We start from the raw sequence: 17,616 nt of genomic DNA, 5'->3' as shown, positions 1-17,616 counted from the left end.
TACTAACATTGACCTGTGACACAGAATACCCTATCACGAGAAATCCGAAATGAACTGACACGTCAAGTTTACCCCAACAACAAGTCGAGTGAATAAATAAACAGAAAATCAAGCAGTCATAATCCTGAAAATATAACTAAAATTTAGTATTAATGATTTTTATTTATGACACTTAAAAGATTCTCTTAAATTCATCAATAGGCTACATTCACGACACTTGTGATAGTTATGTTAATAACTATCAGTCAGTCACTTGCGTACAGTACAGACGGGGGGGGGGGGGCTTGGAGGCTATAGACCCCAACATTTTCACAACCAAGGAAAAAATGAATGAAATAAAGACAAATTGTGAAATTATGATACTAAATTACCAATATGTCAAAATCTATCACAAAATTACATTTCTGTATTAAAAAGTTTACAAATTTTGCTGGCTCGCTTCGCTCGTTCGCACTTGTTTATAAATTTTGCCCCCCACGCCAGTTCTGGTCCTCTCTAAATTTCTGGTTCATCACGTCACTGAAGAGAATCGACGATGTCAAGTAGGCCTATTAATGTACTATTTCATTTCATGATTAAGGATAATGTGAAATATAATTTTATCAATTTTTATATAAAGATTCGATGATTGAAAATCTTTGTTGATTGAATAATGATAGTCATAACGATGATCGAAGTCGAGCCATTTTTTTATTGTAGGAGGAAGAAATAGAAATATTATTAAAAAAAAACATGAAAAACAAGGGTATAGTCACACGTCCAACATACCCCAGACATTCCAGTCATTTTCCCTTCTCCTGTTTTGATATTTGTATCCGCCTCCATTTCCTCAGTTTTTCATAATTTGTGAAATCATGGTGGTGGATGTCGGTCATACCCTCCGAAGTAGGCTACCATCCCTCATTCTATCTTGACCAACTTGAAGAAAAGTATATCAGTGAGTAAAATAACATTGCTTTGACTATTAAAGCAATCTAAGATACAGGGTCCCAATAGCTACCTATGTCTGTGAAATGTTAAAAAAATATGTAGGCCTAGCCCTAAAATTTGCACCGAATAATAATAATTTGAGAAGAAATGGCAAGATAAAATATCTGACCATCTCGTCTTCAAGATGAAAATCTAAAGCTTCCGTATACTCTATCCTTTACCCCTCTGCCTTTGCCTACACTTGCATGATATTTTGTAAAGAATAAGGAAATGACATGAAAGCAAAGGGCGTGGCTTTCGTGTCTATTATTAACACTGTGGTTTGTCACTTCGAATCACACTAGCATGGACTGTCAGCGAACCTGAACGGGCAACGGTCGCCACACACCCCGAGTCTCTGGGGCTAGGCCTTCCCAACAAGCGGTGTAGAATGGCTTTGTAGGGGGCCTCCCTTCCAACGGGTGACATGGTGGTATACACGCTTCGTGTGGTTTTCTCTCAAACAGGCTACTCAAGCTACAGTCACCAATCAAAATTTTGTTTTTAGAAGAAAAAAAATCAATGGAAAGTATGATCCGGTGGTTGTACATTGAATGACGCGAATGACTGTGAAATTCACCGTCAATGGCTTGCATATTGTGATTTAATCGACACAAATCAATAATTGTATTTTGACTCTAAATAAGCCATGGAGAAAACTTAACAATCACAAATCCTCTTGTGTTCTCATTTTATCATGTACTGTAGATTTGGAAAAAATATTCTTTTTATTGTTACAAAATTATAGATTTTAAAGTATATTTGATGTTAAAAAAAATCTCTGGACTCAAACCAAGTAGAATATCATACAAATGTGCATGACATGTGTATTTATATCACGCAGGTTTAGTCAAAATGAAAAAAAAATGATAAAACAAAATGATGTGACTTGAATAACTCAAAAATTGTTGCTTTAAGTATATCAGAATAAACTAAGAAATGAGTCCTCAATCATTTCCCATCGTGTCACAGGGGATGGATGGACAGGGGCGGCTGTCATACGAAAATTGAAAAAAAATATAAGTAAAAATAGATAGAGAGAAAAAAAGAACAAAAAAAATATAGATGGTTGGGTATGTATAAAGGAAGTATATCAAGTTGTTATAAGGCCCATTTTTATTTGATTGAGAAAGATCCATTCCATTTCCTGGTTTATTCCGTATTGCCCCGGACCGAAATGCATCTGTGCCGCCCTTTTGTGCCACACATTTCAAAAAGTTACCTTTTAATAGTCGCTACTGGCAGGCTGTCTTTGAGAATGAAAAGGATAAAAACATGCTGTTTGAAACAATGGAAACCCTCAACTGTGCCGAGACAAGTCGCATATTTACGCCATTGACAATAAATCATAAACGGACCACTTCATTTGTAACCTCCATTTATGGCAACTTTGTTTTACATATATACTTGTTCATTATAGGTCTTATATACAATCATAAATTTTCATTTCAATTTAAATTCAACTAAAAATCGAAGGATAGTGTGCTTGTGAGTGAGAACCATCCCCATAATATATTATGGGGATGGTTCTCACTCACAAGCACACTATCCTTCGATATAATTATATATATATTAGCGAAATTAGCGAGATATATTATCATGTATGTGATTCGCTATTTATTGTAAAGAGAGCGACGGAGCAGGAAAGGGTAGCGAATGTTACGATTGATAACACCTTTCAGCTTCTTTCAAAAGAATAATTTTATTCACATTTTTCTAGTTTTATCGATATTTTTTCTCGACGAACTGCCCAGTCTTTGATTGATTCACTGATTCATATTTTTTTGGTGATGGTAAATACTTTTGAAGTTGTTACAATCCCAGACGGTTTTTCAATTACCATGATTACTTATATCTTAATATAAAAATATATTTTGCCCTTTAACTATCCGGATACCCCATTACGTACAAGAAGCATAATCGTATCAAGAAATCAAAGTGCGAGGAGCCATAGACGGAGTAACAGGTTACACCTCTACCCACTTCGACCAGCTCTCGCCTTGCTTAAGTTATATTCCTTTGGGGACCCACACGAATCATCACCTAATGATTTTAGCCTAGGTAATCCCTGCCACCAAGAACTGACATCATACAAAAAGGGGGTGTGGCTTTTGGGGATGAGATAGAGGGTATACTTCTACCCCAATCACCTTGACTACCACTATCATCACCAGCTATTCCATGACCATTCATCAAAATCCGCCGAAAGTGATGTGGCTCAGAAGTGCGATAAGAAATTCACGGAGCGCGAGAGATTTCGAGGGGGGTAAGCGGTGTCATTCGCGTGGCTGCCACACGTTGGTCTCGACTGGGCCAATCACGGCTGATAACCATGGTGACATCACACAACCAGGTCGCCTAAACCAAACAAAACACACGAGTTGGTGTCACGTGACTGGTGAAATAGAAAGAAACAGAGGGGATGAATAGAGGGTCGGGGGATAGGAAAAAGTGGAGAAAAAGTAGAAAAAGTGAGGCTCGCTTGAAAGAGAGTTAGATGTAGTGGTATTAGAAATTGGCAAGGGAATAGGGGTATATTTAGCAGCGAATGTGGTAGTTGGGAGGGCAGAACAAGGGTGTTGATTCGCGGACAAACCGCTCGGTCTTCAGACTTGTGACCAATACGAGAGCAGAGTGAGAAGAGAAGGAAATTGAGCCAACCCGAATATAAAGGAGCGATATACGTTGCTTACTCCCAATGGTACACTGGTAGTATCTGCTTGGCGACTTAGAGGGTTAGACTCTCATTATTCACTGGAACTACACCTTCCAAGTTCTTAACAGCCTTTTGGGCATCGATTCATCAACTTAAGTCCGGGGGAAACCAAGTGCAATATTTATCTTTATGGGTCAAACCAACTCAGTACAGCTTTTATCCTCCTCATCAATCATCCAGTCTGAAAGCAGAAAATAGCGTAAAAATTTATCTCCAAAGTTTCTCAACTATTATCCATTCTAATATCAATACTTTTTGTGGCTAATAAGTGCAATATTTTACATCACAAGGAACCTCTTCTATTCCTAAGACTTTTAAAGAACCTGATAGAGAAATTGCATTTGTGAATGCGACTCTTGGTTTAACCTTGCTGGAAGTTGTGCGTCTTCACGATGTCCCGGTCATTTTACGTCGACTCTTTGATTTTGAACCGAACCCCACCTCTTACACCAACTAACGGTACGGACCATCCTCGGACACCCGTCTCCATTCATCATCATTCTAGATCATCACCAGATACCAAACCATCCAGCATTTCATGTTTCAGACCCCACACCGACCCCCTTTCGCCCTCTTGCCCTCTATGTGTCCGTGACCATGTTGCTGCGGCAACGCACCCCTGCCACCCTCGCCTGCCACCACTTACAACCTCTCTACCGTCCATCTTCAAATCTCCACTACCACTACCGGGACCACACCCAGCATCAGGACACCACCCTCACCACCATCACCACCACCACCACTCCAATGCCACCCGTTCATTTCTGGAGGCGTACCAAGAAGCGCACCTTCGTCAAGGATCGTTACCCCTATCACCGGCGCGTCTCTCACCCCACCAAACACCCGTTTCATCACATCATGAAACCTTTAGAAGTTCTGCAGACCCTAGGAGGATCCATTTTCTACCAGTTGGTAAGTCAGTGATAACATTCTTTTACTTGTTTTGCAGTTTGATTTTTCTTAAAACAATTTTTAGTTTAGGATTTTTTAATATATAATTTTACGACAATTCATTTGAAGCGTAATTTTATTTAGTGTGTTCTTGCATGAAAGTCATCGAGCTTGTCATGATGATGATGGGAGGAGAGTGGGAGAAAGAGGGGATGAGAATAAATAGGATGAGAGGGGGACGAGAAGAAGAAAAGATTTGATGATAATGTTGATTCTGATGAATATGATTATTGCTTGGACTATTTAGACGACGGTAGTTTCATATATCGTTGAATTATGGGAATTCCCAGTTCTGTATAATTTTTGTCAATTTTGAAAACAGTTGGTATATTGTGTGGGATGAATAAAATTTGAGAGAAATAAGGAGAGTTATAGTTTAACAGCATTTCCAGTTTTGTTAGATCCATCTTTACATTTCATTTTGAAATGTCGTTGTGAAACTTTTCATGAAATTTTTACCTACTTTGCCCGTTTTGGTCGTTATGATGAGGTTTATTTTATGTTTTGTTCTTGACTTGTTTTTAAGTAGAGAATAATGTTTCTTAGCAAAATATGGTGACGTTTATCTTAATATTCATCCAGACCTGATTATGTACAGCTATATTTTATCACTATTATTATTAAGGATATTTATAATTAAGCCTTTATGGGGTTTTCATTGTGATTGTAATGTTATTTAGTGACGAAATTAGATTGAGAGTCTTGTTAAATATCTTTTATAAAGATGGATGGGGTTTGAACCTTGTACCTGATGCGTTACACTGAATAGCGATGTCCAACTCTAACAATTTAAACGATCAAACAATTCGATAATCTAATAAATCACCATTTTCAATTGGCCTGCACGGGCATTTAAATTGCTTATCAAACCTGTTGGATGCATCAAGTATCAGAGCATCATCGTATTTTCATCATGTCTGTCCACACAAAGACATGCAAAATTTTTCTATCTTGGAATAATTACACATTGATAGGAGAGAGAGAGAGATGAAGAGAAATGTAAATGGGGAGAAAGAGAAACAAAAATAACTCAGAGGTTGTTAAAATAATTCATCTCTTTTTACTCCCCTCTATATCATGTCCATATCGTTCTCTCTCTCCCCCCGATTTCTCATCATATTTGATGGTTTTCACACCAATCGTGTCACTTGATGGTGTCAGATAGCAATTGGTGTTTAAATCACCGTATAGACCACTCGCTATGCATGTCTATATGCTGGTAAACTGCTTGTCTCCCTCCAGCTATCACTCTCCTTGTCCACCGATTAACCGCCCCTCACTTCGCGGTTGGTGACGGCGGAGATCGCCCCAGACCTTCGTCCGTCCCACCTGGAGGTTTTAACCATACAGAAACTGTGATATCTTAATCAGATAATCTTGTTCATCGTTACTCAATTGTAACGATTTTACTGACCACTCGCGGCGATTGAACACGCACTCTATATCCTGACATGACCATACAGCAATGGGGAGCACGCTGAACGAAAATGGGTTCTGCTAGTGCATGTGGATTGAACAGAATTTAATCACGTTATACGTTGATTTGTACAACACAATAAAACAAAGCAGACCATATACAATGATTGATACACTTTTGTTATAATCTTAATTAATAAGTGTAAATTTTAGAAAAAACCTCTTATAAGGCTTCCTATTCTGGAATCATCACGATCAAATGCTCAAGCCATATATCAGATAAAATTGACATTGTAATACCCTATAAAACCTATGGGCGGGTCGAGGATTTCATGATAGAGGGGTATATGGAATCATTTTTATAGTGGGGGTGGGGTGCTACAAAAAATGGATTCTCGTTGCCTACTGCCAAGATAAATTTGACAATTATTTTTCCTAAACGTTTTGGGAAAGTGCTCTTCACTTGGGCAATATTGTGAGCACAGGGAGCATGTGCCCTCCCTCATGGTTCGGACCTACACAAAGTAATAAATATGTTGTCAAAATTCACGAGGGAGGGGGGGGGGTTCAATACATGAATTCAAGATTTACATAGCAGAAAACTCATCGCAAACAGGTACCCTCATGAATCGTGTATCTTTCGATACACGGCTGACATATCATCATTATAATTATGTAATATTATTTAATTTTATATCTTTGTGGCATGCTTGATGTTTCTCATTTTGGCCCTGCTGCGTATATGGAGAATGTAAATGTTATTTTATTTTCATTTAAAAAAAAAGACGCATTCAGGGCCGTATAGTCATTTCTTGAGGGATGTCCTTTTCAAGCCTCTGTGCTTATGACTGTCCCCTCCCATGTAATGATTGTTCTGATATTTAAATATTGTTAATTCGTTTTATGTTGTATGTTCAATTGTTGCATGGAAATAAAATAATCAATCAATCAATCAATGCTGCTAAAGGACAAGTCCGCCCCAACAAAAAGTTGATCCGAATTAAAAGAGAAAATACAAGAAGTATAATATTGACAGTTTCATCAAAATCGGAAGTAAAATAAGAAATTTATGACATTTAAGAATTTCGCTTAATTTCGGAAAACAGTTAATGCACATCCTGTCCCTTTTGCAAAATGAGGGTACTGATAACGCCCCCATTCATTATTTCTCTTGTATTTTATTATGTGAAATATGAAAACAAATCAAATTCTACCCTCATTGTCATGTGAAAGAAAGGTTTATTCCTTCATGAACATGTGGAATTACAATGTTGTAACATTTTAAGGTTCAGTAAAGTTTGTTCCTATTGTAACATTTACAAAAATTGAAATATTGTATAACTCAAACTATAAAAAACAAAAGAAATAGAGAGTGGGAACATCATCGACACTCATTAGTTTGTCAGTGAATAATTGTGCATATATTTTGTGAAAAATAAGCATAACTTTGGAATGCCATAACTTTCTTTTTTTTAACTTCCGATTTCGATAAAATTATCAGCATTATGCTTGTTAGGTTTTTCTATATAAATTCATATCAACACTTTTCTAGGGTTGACGTGACCTTTAATATTGAAATGGGCGTGTATTACGAACTCCCTGCGCACTGGTTCAACTACGCACAATATTTACATTCTGTCATCATGGACTCAAGCTCATGTTGAGCGTTAAGCCACGCCCATTGCTGATAAAGAGAGATGGGTCCCGTGATCCGATCTCACGCTTCATGGGTCTTAGGTAGTTTGGATGAAATCTTGTTTCTTTTTTCACGAATTAATTTCGACGAAGAATTCTTTTGATTGGCTATGTTTGGGTGAAAATGAGAGAAAGGTTTGAAGCAACAACCCAAGATTAAAGAGCTATTTGAATGTTTTTCTTTTGCTTGTTTTTATCATGCAGTTATCAGGTTTCATTTTAGTTCATCACCCTCCTTCTCCTGTTCTTCTCCGACTTTCATTATTTTCTTATTTTCTCTACTCCTTCTTCTTCTTTTTCTTCTCCTATTCCTCCTCCTCCTCCTTCTTCTTCTTCTTTTCCTTCTTCTTCTTTTTTTCTTTTTCTTTTTCTTCTTCTTCTTCTCCTATTCCTCCTCCTCCTCCTTCTTCTTCTTCTTCTTCTACTTCTTCTTCTTCTTCTCCTATTCCTCCTCCTGCTCTTTCCATTTTCAGGGCCCCGTCCCCCGTCTCCCCTCCTCGATTTTTTTCTTGTTCTCCCTTTTTTCATATCTTTTCTTTTTTTTTCTGCTACTTTTCCCTCCATTGTTTCTCTCATTTCCTTTCACTTTTAACTTCCTTCCCTTTTATTTAAGATCCGTGTTATCTCTTAGTCTGCCATTCCCCCTTTGTCTTCATTAATTTTCCTTTTTTTTCATGAGAGTCTTCTTTCTCGAGGGGGGGGGGGTCTATTCACCCATACGTTAACACTCCTTCCATTTGTGATTCAATTAGATTGAGACCACGTTAGGCCAATAATGTTAAACATTCGTAAACTGAAGCCATGCTCAGGTGAGGAGACAAGAAGAGCATTTAATACAATCAAAGATAAAATAATATGAAATGGAATAAACGTAATAGAAGTGAATTAGCACTTCCCCAGAATGGAAACAGAATGTAAAAAATGATGTCTGCTAATGTATTTCCGCTTTTCATCAATTTGTTTTGATACAAAATATAAAAGTGTTCGTATAATGTTTGAATAACTAATCAACTATGCAATTTTTTTTTCTTCGATGTCCTAAATTGACGTAATTATGAAGAGAACCTCCGAACACTGTGCTCAGTGCTTGACATAACGTGCAGAGGAGCACGGTCATTAAATTGAAAGTCTGCCATCAACGGTCAAATGGAACCAGACCTTTCGTTACTCCTGAGCTCTGTCAGCTGATTGGTCCATTGTTTTAGCCAATCATGTTGCGGAAATCTAACTTTAATAGTGAACGGGTACATCAGTGTGCTACGATACAGCTCCGAATCTATAGTACGTTTCACGAAGACGTGCTCAACGTACGAGAAAGGAGACGAAGGGGAGGGGGGGGTTGGTGATGAAAATCAATCAACTGTTGTTTTATTTTCTCCCACATTCAATTTTGTGCAGCCTCCTCTCCAAAGGGATGGTGGTATGATGAAATGTCATATTTTGTTGCCCCCCCCCATTTCCACTCTTTTTCCATTCCATCTTCATTATTTTATCTTGCTCTGTTTTCCTCACTATAGGCCTAATTTATTTTTACCTAGCTCTATATAAATTACTTCCTCTTGTTCGCTTTCTATCTATCTTTCTTTTTAACACCCTCATCTAACATATCACCTTTCTATTTATTCCCTCTACCTTTCTCTCCATCTTTCTTTCTCACACTCTCTCTGCATCATTTATCCACATCCCCCATAACATTTGTTTTTCAATATTAGAAGAGCACACTCCACACTCTTTCCGTTCATCTAACTTTCCTTTTTTTTCTATATTCAGTCTTTTGTGTTTTGAGTTTATTCGTGCTTGTTCATTCGTGGATGACGATAAATAATTGTGTTTTCGCTTCATTTCGTACAAAATAATGATTCAATATTATTGAAGCATTTAAGTTGATAAACACAGAGTGAGCGTATTCTCACGTTCATTTAAATGGATCGTTAGATGAGGATGAATTAAAAAAAAGGCAGTTTTGTGTGTTGCAAAAATCTTCACTGTTTTAATACCCCCGCTCGAAAAATTGATACTAATTGCCCTGTATTTTATATGAATGTTATAAAACCATTTTTTTTCCAACAACTAATATTTCTTTTCATTTCCCGATAGCAAATATGAATATAAATGACAAACAGATTTTAAAATCGAGTTATTCAGTGATCATCTTTCAATTAACATTTTAAAGGACGTTTCATAGGTAATGCTGCAATAAAGATAGCATTTTTAAAGGTCCTTTATTTTTTTCTCCACAAGCTCATTGCACCTCTCGGAGTTCCTACTGTAACAATACCTGTTTCCACGTCAGTCCTCGTTTTCCCAATCTATGTACATTTCCTTTTCAATGTCATTCCAGTAAACTGTTTCCATGCCATAACTACGGAGCCTTTAAAGTGCCATCGACTTTACGACTTGGCAAGATACTTTATCTTGCCATGTCGACAAAATAACCTTATTATATCGACATGGCGAGATACGTTATCTCGCCAAGTCGACTTATAAAAAGTTATATGTCGACATGGCGAGATACGTTATCTCGCCAAGTCGACTTATAAAAAGTTATATGTCGACATGGCGAGATACGTTATCTCACCAAGTTGACTTATAAAAAGTTATATATCAACATGGCGAGATATTTTATCGTGACAAGTTGACCTATAAAAAGTTATATGTCAACTTGGCGAGATATTTGGACTCTCGCCGGGCGTCGGCCCCTTCATATCTCGCCATGTCGACATATAATGTTTTATAAGTCGACTTGGCAAGATAAAATATATCGCCAAGTCGTCAAGTCGATGGCACTTTAAAGGCTCCGTACATATCAAATCATTTCCTTTAATTCTCTGTCCTACTTCCAATGTCCTCCTCCTCCCTGACTCAACGCACCGTTTAGATTTATATCTCCTAATGAACCGTGACTTATCTGTAAACTTACCCCTGTCCCTTATCTCCTTTTCTGCTAGCCCTTTGTCCGTCCTTTTGATCGAAACCAAAATACATCTCACATTTGGTTTTATTTGTTGTGGATACATTTTTGAAAGGAAACAAATTCCCCGAAGACAACGTGTACGATAGAGACAAAGGTGGGCGTACAAAGCAGATATTCTGAAGTGAAAATAATGGAGTAAGAAAGATAGAATGAATGATAGAATGGAGAATGGTTACAAGGGGATTGAAGAATAGAGTGTGTTTGGTGAGTGATATGGCAATGATACAGAACAGAAGATGAGACAAGGATGAAAAGATAGATAGAAAGAGAGAGAGAAGAGGGATAGGATGATTTGATTATAAATAAGAGCAGTAAAGCACCGAATGTAAAAAAAAAAGAAACATTAATTTCTCTGGAGCTGTAGTTGATGATAAAATTCAATTTCACGGTATTTTGCCCTATTGTTCCGTTTGTTGAGTGACAGCTTAGTTCGTTGAAAAGCGAACAACCTCTTGTGATATAAAATCAGGCATTAGATTGATTAGAGTGATATGGCAACATGCCCTCTTTACAATCCCATTTTTTCGCATTCCATTCGGATCTTCCTCCTTAGAACGCTTCACAATATTCAGTCGCTCTAATGTTACAAAATAATAAGGTTAATATTTCTTTGTATGTTCGTTATACTTAATCGTATTTTGTTATTGTTATCTGGATGGATTGAGCTTTTAGAAATGCCCTTTTGAAGCTTAAAATGTCGATATAAAGAGTTTTATCCCATATAAATAAATAGATCTGAATAGATAACCAGATCAATTAAAAAGAAATGACAACTGAATTTCGAAAAGGGCCACACAAAATGAATGCTTTAAGCATCATAATATAGGACCGAAAATAAACCAACATTGCTCTATTCAGATTAGAATAAAAATTGTGCTTGAATTTTATCACCTCAAATACAATTGAACAATTCACCTTATTGTGAAGAAACAACAAGAACAAAAATAAAATATAATCTTCCAATATTGAGATATTTGTCCTTTACGAAAACTGTGAAATGAATAAAGATTTTAAAAATGGTTAGTGTAGATGTTGACTACTCAGGGGCCGCGGGACGGTTTTCAAAGTGGGGGGGGGGGGGGCTGACCATGTAAAAAAATCACAATCCTATGGTCATTTTTACGATTTTGTACACGGTTTTGGAAAAAAGTGGGGGCTGAAGCCCCCAGCCCCCCCCCCCCGCTTCCGCGGCCCCTGCTACTGACTATATTGTAAATACATTATTTTGTTTATGTCCTCCTTACTCTTATGATTTTGTTAATCTTACCAATCATCAGGTTCTGAGCGTCATCAAACTGATGATCAAATCCGCGAGAGTAGTAAAAGAATCAGGACAGCATTTACCAGCACCCAGCTCCTTGAACTGGAACGTGAGTTTGCATCAAACATGTACCTCTCTCGATTACGACGAATTGAGATCGCAACCTACCTCAATCTATCAGAGAAACAGGTTAGTTAGCACGGTAAATTAATTATATCGACGGTGGGAAACGTGTCAATTTACGATTTAAAGTATGCTTCGTTATTGTAATCGGTATTGTTTTTTTTTCAATTTTAATTTTATTGTTTAATCATCAAATACAAAAAGAATTGAAGCAAGTTGACAACAAAATCAAGTGAAAATACAAGACAATGATGGTAAGGTGACCCCGGAGAAGCAAGGCTTATAGAAAAGGGCCACCAAGTAACAAGCTTCAATATCAACAATTATAAAACATACAAACATAACTATCTATTAAAAAAGGAAAAATACTCGTATCTATAAATAACACTCTCAAATCAATTCAATTCAATTCAAATAAACAATTATTTTCTTCTATTTTTCATAAAAATCATTTTTTTTAATACAAATTATACAAAATCATTTGTTATAAAAGTAATGATATTTAACACATTTGTTAACAGAAGAAGGGGTTATTCCCTGAAAGCAAAAGCTTTTGACGGGATAAACTTAATACAATGCAAATACACAAAACGGGAAGGGGCAGAACAGTCTAGGAGGAGGAGGGGGTGACCGTGCAAAATATTTAATCAGATGATATTTATTCTTAATGTTTTTCTACACATTTACTGAAGAAAGATGGAGGCTGAATGCCCTACCCCACGCCCCCCCCCCCTCATTTCCCGATTCCGCAGCCTTGGTTTATGCAATATTGGTGCAAATCATCTGCACAAAACCCTTAAACATGTTTAAAAGATAGTGATGACAGAAGAAAATTATATTTGTATCAAAATATTGATAGCTTAAAGCGCGGTCTAGTTTCAGTAAGTCTAACGATTATTCATTTCCGAATCTTGAATTACTTATATGAATTGAAAGAGTGAACTATATAATTAAAATACATGCTGTATATATTTGATCTAAATATAAATATTTGCATTGATTTATCAAAATTGAAACAAATTTATTTCCGACAGTTTACTAAATATTTTGCAAAACCAATTTGTCAGATTTCTGCATATCGTGCAATACGCTTTGATATCGCACAGCCAAATCATGCAGATCAAAATGGGCGAACTGCGCACTGTGAGTGCAAACTTATAGCGTAGCATGCAAGTATATAATCTATTGAATTTTTTTTTAATTATGTGTTTTATTGGTATTCAAAATCACATATAATTACAATATTTACAGGTAATTGGAATGATTTGAAACAGTTCAAAAGCAGTAAAATCACAAAACAAAAGATGAAATAAAAAAATAAATGGAAAAAAAATAAAAAGGGTGACATAAATCAAAATAAAACATTGGACGATACAGGTTACTCTAAAGGGAATACACATCGAGATGAATTTACATGTATAATCATTTGTAGCATATTACTCTGTGCATTGTACAAGTCTCAATTTAAGATACAAAACAAATAGAATGGAAAAGGGGGAACTACCTGTGTCTGAAATAAAAATCATATATCAAATCGCCACTTCTTAAAGTGTACAGTGAGTTTGTTTCTTTTCTTGGCTAGGTGATGCTCATTTTCCTTTTGTTTCTTCACAAAACTTTTAAATAAATCCACATTTGGGAAGGTGTTCTTGAATTTACAAATATAAATATAATATTTGGCCAATAGTAAAAGGTAAGTAACAAATCTATCCGTTGATACACCAAACAATTTTTGAAAATTAGTGAGATTGAAATCTGAAATATGTTTTTTTATCGCAGTCAATAGAAGATTCCAAATTGGGGTAACCTTATCACAGTCACAGAACAGATGAATTATTGATTCCTCTTCATTATCACAAAATGTACAGTTTGGTAAATCTTTCCTTTTGATTTTATACAGAAATGCATTTAGAGCTATAGTATTATGAAAAATCTTAAAGTAAAAGGAACGGAGTTTAGTATCGATAGTACAAAAGAAATTGGCTTTATGTACCTTTTCCCACAAAGTGGGTACAGGGATTGATAGGCATTCATTCCAGTAGGTAGTTGTACCGTCTATCTGGAAGATATTGCACATTCAAAATTTTATAGGCATAACATGGTACTTTTTTCGCAGTAATCAGTTTAGTAATCAAAATATCATATCTATTGAATTGTTATACCATAACAATAACTTGATAAATACATTACGATCAACATAAATATATATTGTAGGCAGATAAGCCGATAGTGCCTCATAAAGTTTGTGATCCTACTCGCATTTTTACCCTTTTAATTTCTTCAGGTCAAAATCTGGTTTCAGAACCGGAGGGTTAAGTACAAGAAAGAAGGCAAAGGTCATCCGGATTCACCTCAGTCACATGACTGCAAGTGTCATCACCAAGTGACGTCATCACGTAGTAACGGTCACGGGAGACATCATTCGACATCCTCATCGATCGTGGAGACTTCGACAACAATGATTTCGCCAAGTGATGACGAAGAAAAACTATCATCGGAGGATACAGTTGATAACTGAAACAGCAGATATCGATCTCTGTTTCACCGTCGTAGGTCATTCTGTCTCATCAAGCTTATGGAGAAGAAAATCAGCTAGCCGTGGTCTTTGACGGCCATTCAATGTGTTATCATCGTCATCAACAACTAAACATCACCTCGCTCCAACCAATCGCCGCGCTATCACCGCCATCGAAAAACAACCATCTTGTCCTGATCGTCATCAACAAGAATTTACCACGATGCCATGCATCACCGCCATCGTCAGCAACCTATTCAACGGAATATGCTTCTCCATACTTTAATTTCTAAAATATCTATATCTCATTCATGCCTTAGCATCGTCAATGATCAGCCTTTGTGCCGCAGTCACAACAACGGAACCGATTACAGATGGATTAAAACTTTTATCTCATTATCAATGTAACTCAATCGGTGGGTTTGGCGTCTGTTTCATGGTGTGACTGTAACATAACAAGGAACCAATCTTATTGGTTCACTGGCTGGTTATTAAGTATTAATTAATATGATGTAGGTATGAGATATAGCGTTCATTTTCAGAGGGAGTTGCAATCAAACACAACTAGATTATCAACAAGTCAGAAGCGTGCATTCTGAGAGACGAGTTTTCTGTTCCGAGTTGTGTTCAAAACTTCAAACAGTGCTCTCACTAACCGGAAATGCGAAAAACGTCGTTAAGCATTTAAACGTTTCAAAAATCGTTATGAAAGTAAAGTAACAAATTACCATTTGTATTAATCTCTGTAATAAACACAAAGAATCTTCCTTGATAAGGATTGCCGAGACTGTTCGTCACCAATCGGTTTGTTGCAAAAACACAACGAATATCATTTGTAATCGCATTTCCCAAATGAGCCACTAAATACGATTGGTTGAACATTGTTGAATCATTGAAATTGGATCCCAACTCCATGTTGATGAAGATGAAGATCGACAAAAAGTATACTGCATTGCAAATACACAACATTAATTTTACAAGTAACAACGATGTAAGGTGTGTTCAAATCGACAAAACTGTTGAAAAATCGTTTGTCACAAATCTCCCCAAATATCAAGTAGAAAAAGTGATCGAAAATATTTATTCTTCAATTATTCGTCTTGAGTCTGGAAATTTTCTTAATATATACCTTTGTGTGTAAAACTTTGTTTTCAGAGTATTAATTTAGCTCGCAATCTTAAAGGAATGCTCCGGGATGAAAATATTTATATCTAAATAAATAGAGTAAAATTCACAAAGCAAAATCGTGAAAATTTCATCAAAATCGGATGACAAAAAACAATTTTAAAGTTTAGCAATATTTTGTGAAAATGGTTATATGCACATCATCTTGAATATTAGGTGGGCAGATGATGTCACATCCGGGCTCACCTTCCTTTTTGTTATGTTATTACAAATTTTTAGTCCTTAGTAGAAAAAAAAACATAATTTCATATTATAAAATACAGAATAACAATCACATCAATTTCCTCATTAAAGACATACCTAGAACTGTTTAACCGGAAGAATGCAACAAATCTTTGAAATGCCATAACTTTGTTACTCCTTGTCCGATTTTGATCAATATTTCAGTGTTTTGTTTTTCTGATTTTTTAAAAATCTGTTTAAATCATATTTTTTTCAGCACGGATCATCCCTTTAAATTCATGGATTATGTATTCGCAAGCCCACACATGATGTTGGAAAATACTAAAAAGTTTGTTTAATGGACCTCTGTGATAATTTTTTAGTAAAGATTTTGCTAGTGCAATGGAAAATTTAAGCACTCTAAATTAAACTTGGGTAAATGAAGATTTAATAGAAATGAATATATATTGATATATACAGAAAATCAAGAATAAATGTCAATAAAATGAATCTACATTATCGAAAATTCTGATACTTGATTAGCAAAGTTCATCATATATATTAGAACACCGGAAAATAAAGTTAACACATGTTACAAATAATTGAAATTATCGATTACCACTGTACTTCGGTTTTCACATTAGGCTGAAAATCCAGGAGTATGTTCCTGTTGGGAATTCATTTCTTGAGCCATAATAGATATATGTAGGCCTATACTATACCATGATGGACCAATAGGCTTAGCTCAGGGCAAAGAGGGGTGCTTTGCACGTTACAGAGAGAATAGGAGCGCTTCGTACATATTCATTACGACAAAATAAGCTTTTTTTTAAGGAATATAGAGGAAATAGATTATCGAGGTACTGATACTGATTATTAAGTTATAACATGCATTAAGAATGATGGTTTTCTTCAATAACTTGCGACTCTGCGTCAAACAATGTAATAGTACCTTCACCATTTTTACAGGTGTAAATTTGCACTGTTAGTGATCTGAAATGCGCGCAAAATTGCACTAGTGTATAAGTGTTTCAAGTGTGGCACAGAACCTTGAATCTGTTTCTACCAGTGCGTAGGTACTGTGTCGTGACTCCCCAACGATATATTATCACACTTGGCTATGCATCATATTGGCTTAATATCATTACCAATATCATGAATATTGTACTAAATTGATTGGCTTTACAAGGAAGAGATTTAGTTTCCAAATTTGCCTGTAATAATTTCGGTATTGTGCAATTAGTTTCATGTTATCTGCTTAATTCGGCTTATCTCGATTAAAAGAAAAAGAAGTACAATCTTTGTTTGAAAGAGTTACTTCATACATGTCGTGATACACGTACTTGTTATTCATTTATTCATTCATTTATTTATTCATTCATTTATCTTCTATATTAGCTCATATGTATTGAGCTCTTTACATTCCAGTTCATGTTTGTATGATAATGTTTGTACCATATTATTTTTCTTAAAGTTCTTGTAAATCATTTCGTATGAAATTATCAATTTGTTTTCTTTACTCTTGGAAAACGATATATCTTGCCAAAATAAAAAAAGTTCTAATTTGTACATTCTTTTTGCTTGGTTCTAATTTATTGAATGGTGACGATGATAAACAATATTTAATAACAGAGATAATCATGGTAATC

The 17,616-nt window shown here is 35.8% G+C and overlaps 1 protein-coding gene across 1 annotated transcript; it reads left to right on the top strand.

Moving 5' to 3' along the window:
* Positions 1-3,542: 3,542 nt before the first annotated feature.
* On the top strand, positions 3,543-15,858 carry LOC121414898 (GS homeobox 2-like). Its single transcript, XM_041607977.1, has 3 exons — positions 3,543-4,597; positions 11,999-12,171; positions 14,390-15,858. The coding sequence occupies exons 1-3, from the start codon at positions 4,078-4,080 to the stop codon at positions 14,621-14,623; spliced, it is 927 nt and encodes a 308-aa protein (XP_041463911.1). The 5' UTR covers positions 3,543-4,077; the 3' UTR covers positions 14,624-15,858.
* Positions 15,859-17,616: the final 1,758 nt, after the last annotated feature.

Source organism: Lytechinus variegatus, chromosome 1, assembly GCF_018143015.1.
Source record: "Lytechinus variegatus isolate NC3 chromosome 1, Lvar_3.0, whole genome shotgun sequence".
Lineage (NCBI taxonomy): Eukaryota > Metazoa > Echinodermata > Echinoidea > Temnopleuroida > Toxopneustidae > Lytechinus > Lytechinus variegatus.
The sequence above is the reverse complement of the archived record's forward strand: the minus strand, read 5'-3'. Positions and strand labels throughout refer to the sequence as shown.

Excerpts from the sequence above, each read along its gene's own strand:
- LOC121414898 (XM_041607977.1), top strand. The coding sequence starts at position 4,078 with ATGTCCCGGTCATTTTACGTCGACTCTTTGATTTTGAACCGAACCCCA. Across the intron at positions 4,598-11,998 it reads GATCCATTTTCTACCAGTTG|GTTCTGAGCGTCATCAAACT; the intron begins GTAAGTCAGTGA and ends ACCAATCATCAG. Across the intron at positions 12,172-14,389 it reads TCAATCTATCAGAGAAACAG|GTCAAAATCTGGTTTCAGAA; the intron begins GTTAGTTAGCAC and ends TAATTTCTTCAG.